Source organism: Lepidochelys kempii, chromosome 2, assembly GCF_965140285.1.
Source record: "Lepidochelys kempii isolate rLepKem1 chromosome 2, rLepKem1.hap1, whole genome shotgun sequence".
NCBI lineage: Eukaryota > Metazoa > Chordata > Testudines > Cheloniidae > Lepidochelys > Lepidochelys kempii.
The window spans coordinates 180,174,491-180,190,259 of NC_136381.1; the positions used below are offsets into that span (position 1 = coordinate 180,174,491).

The window sequence follows — 15,769 nt, forward strand, 5'->3', positions numbered from 1 at the left end:
TTTGGGGAGAATGACAAGCATTTACAGCCCTAGGAGCTAGGGCTGAAGAGTGATAAATTTAACAGAGATTGAAAAGAACTACCTTCCTGAAACAAACAACTGCCCTAATTCTTGCATGAAAGCTCTGAAGCAGGGCCAGCTCACAACATGTTGGCACCTGAGGCGGGGAGCTCAAATGGCGCCCCCATGACCCCTCGCTTGGGCCAAAACTTTGAAAGGTCTCAATTCTGCCTTCTTCCTGTTCTACTCCTCTTGTGGTACTGCTCTGCTACCTACCCCAATAAAGGAGAACTAACAACTTAAAAGCCTCATTCAAAAATTTTAAGTAACACTTAACTTTCAAACGCCTGAACAGCAAATGTAACTTTTCTTGTCTGCATAATAAACACTGGCATTTTTATCTGTTTGAATAATCGAAGTGGTGCTTTCTGTGCCTTCTTGGTTGCAAAGATTTGAACTGCTTCCCGAAGGTCCACAGTCTGGGCCAGCTCATGCTCTATTGAGATGGTTACAAGGCTGACTAGCCTCTCCTGTGTCGTTGTGGAGCGTAGATGTATTATTATTAACTTCAGCTTGGAGAAGTTGCGTTCTCCACTGGCAACTGTTACAGGAAGCGTTAGAAGTATGCGCAGAGCATACTTCTAACAAAAGCATCTGGAAAGAAGGTGGTCATCTTATTTGTGCACATATATTCCAGAACAGCCTTTGGAGTTGATCCTGCTGAAATGTATCTTGAAAGGGCTTTCAGTTCATCACCTAAATCACCTGCATCAATATCGCGCATGTCATCATTTGTCAACACTGTCTCTAGTGCCCTGCATTGCTGGTGTGGGTCTTCTTCAGGTATAGTGAGGAGTTTTGGAATATCATACAACATCCCAAATATACTGCTGTGTTTCTTGAGCTACATGAAATGTTCTTTGACTGTATTGCACAATCTAGCACCTGGTTAAAGAATTCAACTTTGAATTGTTGTTTGGGGTCTCTTATGGAATTATCCCGTGCCTCGTAATCAAAATGTCTTCTTCTTCGGTGACTCTTGTATTCTTGAATGGGTGGGAAAATTGCTTCAGTGTGAAGTTCCTCGGCCAACTTCTGTGCACTCTTCAGAACGTTTTGAAATCCCTCATCTGACCAGTAAGACTGTAGGTATGACTTAGCTTTGTCCAGTTGTTCCTTTGCTCCAGATATATCAAGGTCAACACCTTGGAGTCTCTTGCTCACAACATTTATTTCAAACAGTATGTCATGCCACAACACTAAGCCACACAGAAATTTGAAGTTACGTATGTTTCTGGTGATTCCATTTCCCTCTACCACTGTTCTCCCACAAACAGTTCCTGTCATAGCATTATCCTCCATAATGGCAACTATGGCATCATCTATCTTCCCAATTTGGTGTTTGATAGGCTTTATCGCCTCCACTCAACTTTCCCATCGTGTGGCACTCAGTGGTTTCAGTGTCAGAGAGGATATTCCCAGATGTTGCTTCAAAATTTGCTATCTATGAGTTGATGCAGAGAAAAATACATAGATGGTTTGAATTATATTAAAGAATTCAGCAGCCTCACTAGAAGCTGATGCTGCATCACTGACCACCAAGTTCAATGAATGAGAACTGCATGGGACAAAAAAAAGCTTGAGGGTTTAACTCTTGGATCCGTGTCTGCACTCCTCTGTTCTTTCCTCTCATGTTGGCACCATTATCATAGCCCTGACCTCTCATGTCAGCTATCGTAATTCCCGTATCTTCCAGCTTTTTAAGGAGCACATTTGTCATACCAGCTCCTGAAGTATCATCAATGTCAATAAATTCTAGAAAATGCTCTCTGACAGTCACCATTGCAGGGACATTTTCACTAGGTTCTGTTGTTGTTACAAAATGCACCATTAAAGTCATTTGTTCTGTATGGCTGATGTCAGGTGTGCAGTCCAGAATAACAGAGTAATATCTTGCTGACTTCAGATCTGCCACAATCTTCTGTTTGACTTTTCTTCCAGTAACTGTATGATCTCATTTTGAATTGTTTTTCCAAGGTAGTGGGGTGGTGAGTCTTCTTAGATGCTCCTGGAGTACAGCATCAAACTCAGCCATCAGCTCCACAGTTTTAAGGAAGTTTCCATTGTTTGGCACATACAGCTGATCTGAAGTGCCACGCAGTGCTAGGTTTTGGGTAGCAAGCATTCTCACAATGGCAATGAGCCTTTTCAGAACATTTTGCCAGTAAAGAGACTCTGATGCAGTCTTCTCTTGATGCTGATTATCTGTGGTGGCCTTTAACCTTAGTCTCATCTCAAGCTCTTTCCACCGCTGGGATGCTCTCTGGTGATTTGCTGCTGTCTCATGGCATGCCAGATTTCTAGCCAGATTTTTCCAGTCCTTTGTTCCTGTAGAACCCCATGTGTCTGGAACATTAGACTGGAGGAGTTTGCAACAAAAACAGTGTGCAGCATTCTGGGCTTTTGAGTACATAAGCCATGGCCTCTCCACTTTGTCACCATTGGGGATTTCACGCCAGTAATGTGTTGGATGGAAACTTCTATTTTCATTGTCTTTGGGGAACATGAAGTTTTTCACTTGCTATGGCCCATGCAGTACAAGAAATTCCCTCAGGCTACTGCTCAAGTGGGTCCACTCAGTCCTGGATTATCTAGACTTAAGGAATTAAACTCAGCAGCAACTGTTTCTTGCACCTACACCACTCTCTTCTCTGATCTACACTTTTCTTCAGGAATGTGCACGGTTACATCCATTTGAGATGGAGATATGGATGCTGCAGTAGCTGCCAGGTCACCTGCACTCTAACTGGAAGATCAGGCATCTCCTCATCACTCACATCCTCACTGGGGCCGGAAGGCTCACTGTGAACATTTGTGTCTATGTATCTTAGGAGAGCTCCTTCCTGTTTAGATAGAAAAGCTTCCTTTGCTTTCTTTCTTTTACCGAATGCTGCCCCAGAGGGGTGTTTTCTTCCTTCACTCATGACTGCTGTTCTGTGCCAGCTATAGTGGCTCTCAACACTCATTTGAAGGGGACAAATAAGCAGGCTGGTAGCAGGGCCTGAGTGAGGAAAGATATCAGCGTCTTAAAGGCCTAACTGGCTCCTACTACTTCAGTTGACTGCCTGTTCTCCTCAAGTGGTTTCAGGGAAGCAGCAGGAAACAGGAAGCTCCCTGAGAAGCTGGCGTTAATCAGGCTCCTAGGGGTGCTAGAGAGGTACATAAGAGGCTCCTCCTCCTCTCTCCCTGCAGCTCCTGCTGCTTTCTGTTATTCCCTCTCACCTTTTCTCCTGCCTACCAGTTATGTCTCTTGTGCCCTCCTTCCTCCAGCACAGCACTCCACCATCTCTGCATCTAGAGCAGAGAGAATACATATGCACCAGCAGCAGACACAATTTTCTACATTCTGGGTCCTAGTGGCGCCCCCCCCAGTCTGGCACCTGAGGCGGCCGCCTCAGTTCGCCTCATGGTAAGGCCAGCCCTGCTCTGAAGTCGCATTTCAAAAGTGTTGTTTCAATGAAGAAGAGCTGGATAGAAGTGCTAAAGGGCTGGAAATACTGTATCGCTGTTGTTAGCCTTCAAATTGCCTTTTCTCCTGGGCCTGTTTTGCTTTTTGCTGATACTACAGACCTCCCAAATAGTTGGCCTGCAACTGCTTAGATTGTAGATGGTATCTAATTTGACTTTCCTTAATTAAGTCTTATAAATCCAGGGATTTGGTAGTTTTACTCATCTCTTAATTTCTTCATTGGGTCACTAGTTCTACCAGGCATTAGAACAAGCCTGTGCTCCAAAATGCATGAGCAGTCATTCTGACTTGCACTTCTTGTGGTAGGCCAGATGGACAAGGCCACGTGAACATCTCGGAAAAAACAACGCTGCTACAGATCTTGTAATTGCTGCACTCAGCATATTTGCTGACATTTTGTCCTTCATATGTACCACTAACAAAATCAGACTCCTTTCTGTGAGACTCTGGAGGATACTGTATGCGAAACGGGGCTCTCATTTGTTCCCCAACAAAATTCATACTCTTAGGCCTTTACAAGATGCACAGCTTTTAGGTGCCATGTCATTCTTGGTCACCATTTTTTACCATAACTTTTCTGTCATGGATGCTATATTACGTTAGAAGATAATTCAAAGTTCAAATTAAACCCTTTGCTATAGACATTGAGCGCTCCATCATGTTAAATCTTCATAGAGCTGGATCCAGATCTCAGACATTATAGAAATAATTAATAATAACAACATAAGTATGTCTGTTATTAGTTTGATCATTTTACGACATTCATATGCATCTGCATGTGATATTTGACTCCTTCCACAATAATCTCTCATAATCTCAAATGAGCCAAAGGAAAATGTTATGACTGGACACACATAATCCTAATACCAAATACCTAACAAGATACTTAAGTTTTTTCTTTGTAGTAGTAATTTTAAAATAATTAAAATATCTTTTACCTTCAAGTTGGGTTTCTTCAATATAATCTTCTGATGCTTTCTCTTCTAAAAACACAAGCTCTTGTACCTAAGAAAATTGCAGTTTTCATGTTCTTATTCTGATAAAATTATACTGTCAGTATGAAGTTAATATTGAGGCAGTATGGGCCAGTGGATAGCTCACTGGGAATCATGAGACCTAAGTGCCATTCCTGACTATGCCAGTGATGTTGAGCAAGTCACTCCTTTGTTCTTTCTCTGCTTCCCCTCTCTGCAAAACTCCCTGCAGCGTTAACTTAGTGCAAGATAATACCAACATCAACATTTAAGCTGCTTCTTTTTCTGCTTCTAAACATTTTTTGCAGATTTTGTGAAACCTTGTGCCAGCCCAGAAAGAAACATAAAGATGGACATAACTGTGGAAATGTCCAACCTATTTCTCTGCTAAATGTAGAATATAAAGTAAACACCAAAATTCTAGCAGCACAACTAAATTATTTAATCTCAATTATTCACAAAGTTCAAGTGGGTTTTGAAACGGGCAGGCTTGCTGCTGCTAACACAAGAAAAATAATTTATTTAAGTCACCAAGCTCAGTTACCAGTTATCTCTTCAGCAGTTTTATCCCTAGAAGCTAAATAATATATTTGATAGGGTATAATGCTATCTTATGCAGAACTAAGACAATTTGTTCTGATTTTTCTTAACTGAGTTGTAGTCCATTACAATTTATCTTTTGCATCTATACAGATAAATAGAAATCTTTCACCTGCATTTCAGTTGGAAAGAGGAATTCGGTAAGAACTGTCCCCTTTCCCTTATTCTCTCGAGCCCTTAGTAAAATAATAAGAAAAATCTCCAGCATTGAAAGTATAAAAATAAATAAAGAGATAAATACAAAATTAGTTTTTATGCTGGTTATATTTTTGTTAGTGAAGAATCCCTCCTCTGCATACAGATCAGTTTGTAAAATTACCAGTATCATGTGGATGAGTACCACTTAATGGAAGTTTCTAAAAGATGAGATACATGCCAGTTCATGGTAAAGATAGTGGTATCCACAAAAATGAAAACGAAATATCAACAGTAAAAGAAATAAAAACAACACCACACACGGAAAGAGACCATGCAAATGTAATAATAATATGCATTTATATTTAAACTTGATAAGACAACAGTTATCTAGTGAGTACCTGAGGGCGTTCTATTTCCCCGGCTAAAATTTTCCTCTCTTCTTCTACTAGCTCTATTACTGTCTTACTGAGAAGTGGTGCATTTGTGCCTCGCACTAGTGCTATAATTTTGCCATCCTGTAAAAAATAAATGATAAAATAAAACTCTCAGTAAGATCTACTAATGTAGTTTTGCACATTTAATTGACCTCTAACACAATCTATTTTTGACCAGCAATAGACAGTTACCATGATACGGTGTTCTAAAACTAAAAGTTGTAGCAATGTATCACTGCAGATAGACTGATTTGCAAAACAGGTGATGAATCAAAAACACAGGGCTAAAATTAGTGCTATCAAAGAAAACTGACTGTTATTCCTATTATTTGTTATTCTGTTATTGTTTAACATAGCTCTTATCTCAAAAGTTTCAGAGGGTTTACATTTTAGAATCTGGCATTTTCTTATTGAAATGGCTTGACCTGCGATGGAGTTCAATGTCTAATTTAAGAGATGTGTAATGGGATACAGAGCATTTCATCTTCAACACATCAAATATAGCCTAGTTGGGTGACAACCTAAAATTATCATCCAACTGCTCAACAGTGTCCTACATGAAATGAGTAGGTGGTCTCAGTCAAGTTCCTATTGAGCAGTTGTCTACTTAGCACAGACCACGGTCACAATTGGCAATGACTGGACTGTTACCTGTGTTGGCAGCTCCGCTGAAAGGCCAGCAGTTGAAAGGGTATAGAGCAGTGGTCCCCAAACTGTGGGGTGCAGAGGAATGTTCAGGGGGGCACGAAGCTGAACCCAGGCTAGCCCGCAGCCACAGCTCTATTCACCCCCTGCTCTGCCCCCAGTTGCAGCTCCACTCCACCCCCTGCTGCAGCTCCGCTCTGCCCCCAGCCACAACTCCGTCTCTAGCTACAGGTCCTCTCCCATCCCCAGTTCTGCCCCCAGCTTCTCCTCTGCAGAGCCAAATGTGTAGTAACGGGGGGAGGGGGAGAGGAAGCAGGCATGCAGACAAATTCTGTTACAGGTGAGGAGGGGGGTGCTATAGGAAAATTTGGGGCACCACAGGTATACAGAATGAACTTCCTTCTGATTCAGTGCTTAATTTGTGCCAGGACTTAGCCTTTCCACCTCTAAGCTTGGGTTCATAGCACCAGCACCTTTGGGCTTGCTGCATCAGTTATGAGTGTAAAAAAATTGCTTGAGCTCCGGCACCTTTTTCATTACAAATTAAGCCCTGTTTTCACCATCAGAAGTTCTTCCTCCAAATTGGGTATGTGGCAGGATAAGGATGCTACTACTATTGATGCCCAAGCTGTATTTGTTCTGAAATGGCCAAAATTTGCTATCCTTATTTGAGCAAAATTCCTATTGGAGATAATAAGAGTTTTGCTCAATTAAGGACTGCCAAATCTGGTCCTCAGTAAATAGTGCAACAAAATGTCCAGGGCTAGCAATCAGACACCTTGCACAAATTCACTTAGAATTAATTTGCTCAAAATTCAAAATAAATTTGAAGGAAAGAATTTAGAAAGCCTGATTCTTATTTACACTAAAATCCCTTTACACTGTTCTAGCTATATAAAGAGGCATTAAAGCATGTGTAAACATAATTTATATCCACAATAAGGCCCATTTACATTGATAAAATGGTGTAAAGGGACCTTAGTATTAATGAGAATCAGGCCTAAATTTTCCTTCTCTCTTGCTGTTCTCTGTCCTTGTTTCCATCTCTTTCCATTTTCCCATCCCCATTTTTGACTACTCTTGTTTTTTGGTTACTTGCTTTCTCCTTTGGGATCTGACCTTTAGCCCACTAAAGTTAATCACAAAGTTTCCATTTACTTCACTGGTACAGAGTTAGACCTTTCTTGCTTTCATTTCCTATCCACCTTGTTCCCAGGTTTCTTCCCTCCACTGTTTGTCTCTCCTCATCTCAGTTCTAGTTCCTCCATTTCCCCACAGCTTCCTTCACTACTCTTCCTTCTGTGCTTCATTCTTCTGCTCATTGCCCCACCATGTATATGCATGAGCAGCACAGTGGAACTGGATAGCTTTTGGTGAGATCAGAGATGCTGTTAATTTCATGTGGCTGCAGTCATATAGAGTGGAGTCTGCTTAATGCACCCTGGTTATTAGTCCCTAGCTGCTGGAATCCAAATCTCAAAACTTCCAAGTAGAAAAAAAACCACTTGCCTACAGAGTTAGCAACCAGGCCTGGCATAATGTACTATAGTAGATGGAGAATTTTCTTTCCCTGTTAGCAGAAGAACTATGCTAATACCCCTTCCTCTCTGCATGCCAAGAACATATAAAATATGATTCACTGATAAAATGACTGGTATGTACAATATGCAACAATATCCTATACACTAAAATTGTAAAGATATAATTCACATTTGTACAACTTTACATTTATTTTCATATACTGAAAAAACAACAAAAATAGGCAGCACGAAAATAAAAGCTGATGATGATTGTTGAACTTACAACACAAAAGAGAAAAACAGGTTCACATTTGTCTCTAAATGTCTGCAGGGTCACAATGCTGTCAGCCTCTGCCTAAAATAAGGGCAAATAGATTATGAATTATAGCTAGCTAGCTAGATATTTGAGAACTTTTACAGAATGATTCTCAAACCGTGGTTCTGTGGACCAATAGTAGTCCTTAAAACACTTGCGGGTTATCAACTTTGTTGGTCACATGGGACAGGCTTTCCTTCTTGTTTACAGCTGCTAAATCACATTAAAGGTACTCTGTCCTAATATTGCTTTTTGAGGTAAGTAATGGCTGTAATTGCCATTGGAATGCCATAGGATCACACATAGGAAGGTCCCATGACATTTCAATGGGAGGGAAAGTGGTCTATTGTATTAACTCTCTGTTAAGATGTGGTCCACACTATATAAAGATTTGAGAATCCCATGAATAACATTTATTAACAGTAACTTCTTGTTTTATTAATGTATTTTACATATACAATACACACAAATCCAAAAACTGTTTGAACTAACACTGGTAAACTATACTTGGCAAGGTTTTAACATAGTATTTATTTTAAAATAACTAGATCACAAGCACTATATAATATTGTTGTTCAATGTATTGATAGCAGCGGTACTAACTAAAGGGAGACCTGAATGGAAATGAACTGTTTACACTTCTGGGCCACCAAAGTCCTGAATTAATACTAAAAAGAAAAGGAGTACTTGTGGCACGTTAGAGACTAACCAATTTATTCGAGAATAAGCTTTCGTGAGCTACAGCTCACTTCATCGGATGCATACTATGGAAAATACAGAAGATGTTTTTATATACACAGACCATGAAAAAATGGGTGTTTAACCTTAATTAATACTGTCACTCTTGGGTGAAAGGTATGATGTTAATGATACGGTATAACAACCCCAAATAATAATATTGCAGATTTAAACATTTACATATGCTGATGGGAATAAATTATGGATGTCAAAGTAAGTGCAGATGAAAGGACAGCAGCTAGATGTATGAAAACAGATGGAATGAACAGGCTTAATCTTCTCTTATTTTAAAAGCCACGCATGGTTGCAAATAGCCTGGATCATAGAGATATGGCTGAAAACCTGGGGTCTGATTCTGATCTGACAATGGTTTTGCATTAGTATAACCTCATTGACTTCAGTGATATGAGATTACAATCCACTGTTTGGTGTTTGGGCTTGTTGCTCTATGTTTTGTATGTACACATATACATACCTATGTATGTATGACTATTTTAAAAGCTTTAAATATTTGATACATATGGGGTTGGATTTTTAGAATCTGAGTTTAATAGGAGGAGATCTGTGTGCAAAAGATCTGTAGGATAAAAACCTTGCTGACTTGTCTGTTGACCTAATGGTAGTGATCCACATTTGTATGTCGGACACCTACAATGATCCCCATTAAAAGAGCATTTGCCAATAGTCACCACACAGTGGTATCTATTAGACAGTTTTGCTCTGTTTACAGCTGAAGATGTCAGTGGTAACTCTTATGGTAATGGTTAGCGCATGATGCTTTTTAATGGCTATTGCAGTAGGCAGGACAGGTTGCTTCTGTCATCTTGTTCTCTGGAGCTTCAGAGAATGCAACAAAAACAATCTGCAGCCATACTAACAAGTATTATAAGCTTGATAGTTTAATATCTGGATGGGAACTCAGAATGAACCTGTGAAACACATCTTTAGTGCATTACATTGTAGCTGCCATTTTAACCTGCTCTTCTGGTTGAACTTTTTCTCAAAAACATTTTTATTTTTTTAATCTATTTGTTTTTCAGCTTCCCCCCTTCGTTCCTTTTTATATATAACATAGGAAATTATACGGAAAAGCAACGGAAAAACAAAAAGAAGTTACTGACCTGATTTTCAGAAGTGATGAACACCCACAACTTCTATGGTCTTCAGTGGAAGTTGAGGGTGCTGAGCACTTTTGAAAGTCAGGCTATATGGTTATGCATCGTTAAGACTTGGATTTTTAAATGTGCAAGTCAGTATATTCAGAGATAAGGTTCCCCCAGTAATCTCAACTCTATCTCATAGTATGTATGCATTATAAGAATGTTCTTCATTACACTATTGTCTAGTATGTCTTTTCCATTATTAACTTGTATGATTCTAGCCTATCTCTTCTCTTATTATAGATCCTTCCCTATTCATTTTAAACTCTGATCTTCCTCTTTTAAGAAGACATGCAGAAAAAGAGACAAGCCAAATTCATCACCGACTCCACTGGTACTCAGATATTATGGTGATAGGTATCCTATAAATAGATAGCTAAAGAAACACATTTGACACTGAATTTCTAAATAGAATTTACATCCTTACCACAGCAAAATGCAAAAGGTCATCTTCACCATGATCATTTTTTAGTTTTTTGAATAAATTTACCACAGCTTTGCAAGGCCCACACCACGCCTGATAAACGTCTATTACTGAAAGTATAAAAAGTTAGAATGAAACTCATCTGCTTCATATAGTTTATAAAATAAAATGTTTTGGTAAATGTATAGGGTAAGTCCTGCAGTGGCACTAGCATACATGTATTTCTAAATCTATTTGTGGTCTCTTTTTCTTCTGAAAAACATTAATTTTTGGTATTATCTCTTAAACAAATTAGGTTTTAACTTAAATGTCTTAGTCTGTCAGAGTATTTATTTATTTATTTATATTTTCTGTGATGGGGAATGCAGATATATGAATGTCTCCTTCCCCTATCACTTTGTCTTGGTGGCCCTTCCTTTCCTGTGCCCACTGTTAGTTGTCTCTCCCTCCTTTGGCCCTTTTATCAGTTGTCTCTTTCCATGTCCTGCCCCTCCTTTGTGTGCTGTTTCCCTCCTTCCTAAGATCATGTATGCTATCTCTCTGTCAACCTTACTCACTACCCATTGGTTCTCTCTCTTGAGCCCCTGCTCACTTCACACACGATCTGTTCTCCCTCTTTAGACAGGATTCCTAATAAATTTAAGAGATTCCGATGCCAAGCTTACATACAAACTGAGGGGAGTGGAGAAAATACATACTATGTACACTCTTGAAAGCACACAATTTATAACACAATTGCTTTTGTCTTATTCCAGATACAATTGTGCATGAATAGGAACATAAAACTCACTCTGCTGATTAGTTCAATTTCACAGGGTAATTGAAAATATTGACCTATCAGGACTTTCACTTACCCCTTCCCAGACATAAAATCATTTCAAAACTTTTTTTCTTTTTTAAACACCCATGCATGATATCCAGTATGGTTTAAATTCCCAGCTTTGCAAAGGAGTATGTGAAAGGCACTCATCACTACAGAACCCTTTTGTGTTTGAATTGCAGGCAGACACAGTGCATTGGGTCTTTGTATCTTTCGTGTGATAGGATTAATATTGTGACGGTTCTGTCATAAATATAAAGGGAAGGGTAAACCCCTTTGAAATCCCTCCTGGCCAGGGGAAAGCTCCTCTCACCTGTAAAGGGTTAAGAAGCTAAAGGTAACCTCGCTAGCACCTGACCAAAATGACCAATGAGGAGACAAGATACTTTCAAAAGCTGGGAGGAGGGAGAGAAACAAATGGTCTGTGTCTGTCTGTATGCTGCTCTTGCCAGGGACAGAACAGGAATGGAGTCTTAGAACTTTTAGTAAGTAATCTAGCTAGGTATGTGTTAGATTATGATTTCTTTAAATGACTGAGAAAAGAATTGTGCTGAATAGAATAACTATTTCTGTCTGTGTATCTTTTTTGTAACTTAAGGTTTTGCCTAGAGGGGTTCTCTATGTTTTTGAATCTAATTCCCCTGTAAGATATCTACCATCCTGATTTTACAGGGGGGATTTCTTTATTTCTATTTACTTCTATTTTTTATTAAAAGTCTTCTTGTAAAACACTGAATGTTTTTTCATTGTTCTCAGATCCAAGGGTTTGGGTCTGTGGTCACCTATGCAAATTGGTGAGGCTTTTTATCCAACATTTCCCAGGAAAGGGGGGGTGCAAGTGTTGGGAGGATTGTTCATTGTTCTTAAGATCCAAGGGTCTGGGTCTGTAGTCACCTAGGCAAATTGGTGAGGCTTTTTACCAAACCTTGTCCAGGAAGTGGGGTGCAAGGTTTTGGGAAGTATTTTGGGGGGAAGGACGCATCTAAACAGCTCTTCCCCAGTAACCAGTATTAGTTTGGTGGTGGTAGCGGCCAGTCCAAGGACAACAGGTGTAATATTTTGTACCTTGGGGAAGTTTTGACCTAAGCTGGTAAAGATAAGCTTAGGAGGTTTTTCATGCAGGTCCCCACATCTGTACCCTAGAGTTCAGAGTGGGGGAGGAACCTTGACAGGTTCCAAAATGGCCAGTGTGAGAGACACAGTTGAGTGTTATATGGAGGAGTCATGAGATCTGAGTTTACATGGATTAATTTGCCAGGAACTTCTTTTATACAATAGGTGGTATGGAGTGCCAGTGACCATACATCCAGTCTTTAGGCTGGTGAAGCAGATGTGGAGTGGCTTCAGTGCAGCCCTGTGTTTTACCCCCAGTTTAGGAGTGCGAATTTCAAATCCTTCAAGTCTTCATGTAAAATAGCTACACAACACATATTTACTTAGGCTTTATGGCGGTTTCTAGCATTCTTTGCTTTGAGGGGCAAGTCACAGGAAGTGGCAGTAAGACAAAGTGTATGCACAGTGAGAAGTAACTGGGCAGGAAGGGGGTCACAAAAATAAAAAGATTGATAAAAATGCACGCACGTTTCATTATGTGAGATTAATAGAAAAAATAATAGTACCTGTTACACCTTTAGTCAGCAACATTTCATCCCATTGACTTTGACTGGTTAGTACTGCCTGAAATAAAACAAACCCAGAATTTAATATCTCTAAAAATGTCAACAATTCTATTGAACTCTAGAATTATTCAAACAACAAACAAGAGTTATACCTGTAGCTGAACTTCTTTCTTCTTTCCTGCCATTTTCCTGTGATTACATGAAAAACAGCAAAACATATAACACTTTTAAAATATACTCGACGCTCCGTAAGTTTAGCTCCATGTAAACTGTGGTATGGGAACTGATTTACACAGAACGCCTTTTCCACAAAGCTGTGTTCTATGGGCCATTAAGATCAGCATAGCTCCACTAAAGTCAATGTGGCTATGTCCATTTACACTAGCAGAGGATCTATCCCTAAATATAGCCGACTTCACTGGAGCTAAACTGATTGGCACTAGCTAAGGATCTTATCCTGAAATTCACCATTTATTTACAGAATTAGATATAGCACAGGAAACCACATGACAAAGTTCACATTTTCAACATATTGGGGTTTTCTGGACATTTCAGTCCCCATGTCGCTGTATCTCCCATTGCTCTGATGAGACCGCCTACACAGCGAATGGGCGGAATGGAAGTTGTTGTGATGTGAACATATTTCCACAAAGTATTGGAGTGAGAGCTTCAACTCAAAGGGCATCAAATCAAACTTTGTCATTCATTATTTGAGATATATTTAGCCTAATGACCTGCACATAACTCATTATAAGCTTAAGATTTTTGTCACAGTTATTTTGAGTAAAAGTTATGGACAGGTCACTGGCAATAAACAAAAATTCAAAGAAGCCCACGATCTAAACTGGTGGGGGGCAAACTTTTTGGCCCGAGGGCCACATCTGAGTGGGGAAATTGCATGCAGGGCCATGAATGTAGGGCTGGGGAAGGGGGTTGGGGTGTGGAAGGGAGTGTGGGGTGTGGCAGGGGGTGTGGTGTGCAGGAAGGGGCTCAGGGCAAGGGGTTGGGGCAGAGGAGGGGTGCCAGGTGTATGAGGGGGCTCAGGGAAGGGGATTGGGATGCAGGAGGAGGTGCACAGTGTGGAAGGGGGCTCAGGGCAGGGAGTTGGGGGGCAGGAGGGGTGTGGGGTGCAGCAGGGAGTTGGGGTGCAGGAGGGGGATTGGGGCAGGGAGTTGAGGTGCAGGGTGCAGGCTCCAGCCCGACGCCGCTTACGTGGAGCAGCTCCGGGGTGGCAGCGGCGTGGGGCCAGGACAGGCAGGCAGAGCCTGCCCTGGCCCCATGCCACTCCCAGAAGTGGCCAGCACCACATCCTAGAGGTCCCCTCAGGGAGGAGGGGGGCGGGCAGAGGGCTCTGCACTCTGCCCTTACCTGTGGGTACCTCCCCCGAAGCTCCCATTGGCTTCGGCTCCCCGTTCCTGGCCAACGGGAGCTTCGAGGGAGGTATCCACAGGCAAGGGCAGCACATGAAGCCCTCTGCCCCGCCCCGCCCCTCCCCCAGGAGCTGCTGGGAGCTGGTGCTGCTTTTGGGAGCGGTGCGGGCACGGAGGTGGCAATCCTGTGGGCCAGCTCCAAAGCCCTGAGGATAATAATGCAATTAGTGTTTTAGAGAGTGGCTAAAGGGTAAGGGGGGGGTCCAAAATATTCCTCCTTACAGCCCCAATAGTGTAGCATTACCTGTGTGTGCACAACAGACAGCCTGTGCACACAACTAGTGCTATGATGCACATGTGCACACACGTGACACTGGCACACACCTGTACACACAGACAGAAACACGAAACTGACCCCTTGACACATGTGTGTAACAGGGGCACGCGCTTGCACGCACACACACGACACTGGCACGCGCTTGCACGCACGCGTGACACTGGCACGCACAAGTGTGACGCTGGCATGCACACGTGTGACGCTGGCACGCAACAGACACACACGTCCAGCACTGACGCACACAGACAAGCGACAGACACTCAAGCCACTGACACACACGCACCGGTGCACACACCCTGAGCGCTCCGGCACACGCTCCGCGCACGGCTCAGCCTACCCACGGGGCGAGCGGCGGATAACGGCCTCTCCCCCACGCGCTGCCTTCGCCGGGCGCTCCCACCCAACGGGCCCAACCAGAAGCAGAGAGGCCGTTCCAAAACCGTTGGCCCCCCCGCCCTCGTCACTGCTCCACCTCCCCCCGCCCCTTCCCTCAGCCCCACTCTCCGCCCACTTCTCCACCCGCCCTCGGAGGGCAACGCGCATGCGCGACTCTGAGGCACTGGGCCGGTGCGCGCTCTCAGGGAGGCGAGGGATGAGCTGGAGCGCCGCCGCGCGGGGTTGCGGTGTGGCGCGGCCTCCCTGCTTCCCTCCCCTCCCCTCCCCTCCCCTCTCTGGCTAGTGATGGGGGAGCGGGCAGCTAGTCCGAATTCCTCCCCCTTCTCCTTGCTGAGCGTGTAGAGTCTAGCTGGTGCCGCATTGCGGTCTGGCAATGGCGAAGGTCGGCGGTGCAAGGATTTTGGAAGGAAGGAGAGGTTTGAGGCAGTAGGACGTTTCCCTCAGATTAGTCCTTCCTCGAATGCTCTTCCGAGGGGCGGGGGGGACGGACTTCTTTCCGTGGGCAGCGTTAGCTCTGGCTAAGCGTGGTCTGACATCAGTCGCCGCCGTCCTACCTCCACCTTTGCATTGTCGGGGATTTAGCAGACATATGGCCTGTGCCTGTCCTTGTGGAAGGAAGCTCTCAGTCCCCTGAGTGGAATGTGCACTGCAGGCTGCTTTGTTCCTCTAGCCCTGTGGGCATGCATGGTCCTTGACTAGGGTGACCAGATAGCAAGTGTGAAAAATCAGGACAGGGAGTGGGAGGTAAC

The 15,769-nt window shown here is 42.6% G+C and overlaps 1 protein-coding gene across 1 annotated transcript in view; it reads right to left on the reverse strand.

Moving 5' to 3' along the window:
• NME8 (NME/NM23 family member 8) overlaps positions 1–15,075 on the reverse strand; it is a 40,358-nt gene extending 25,283 nt beyond the window's left edge. The window contains exons 1-7 of the mRNA XM_078851697.1: positions 14,920–15,075; positions 13,070–13,106; positions 12,918–12,975; positions 10,482–10,588; positions 8,124–8,195; positions 5,640–5,756; positions 4,468–4,534 (exon numbers count right to left, since the gene is read on the reverse strand). Coding sequence (XP_078707823.1) covers positions 4,468–4,534; positions 5,640–5,756; positions 8,124–8,195; positions 10,482–10,588; positions 12,918–12,975; positions 13,070–13,102 — 454 coding nt within the window. The 5' untranslated portion in view covers positions 13,103–13,106; positions 14,920–15,075. The remainder of the gene's footprint in view (positions 1–4,467; positions 4,535–5,639; positions 5,757–8,123; positions 8,196–10,481; positions 10,589–12,917; positions 12,976–13,069; positions 13,107–14,919) is intronic.
• Between the last annotated feature and the right edge of the window lie 694 nt (positions 15,076–15,769).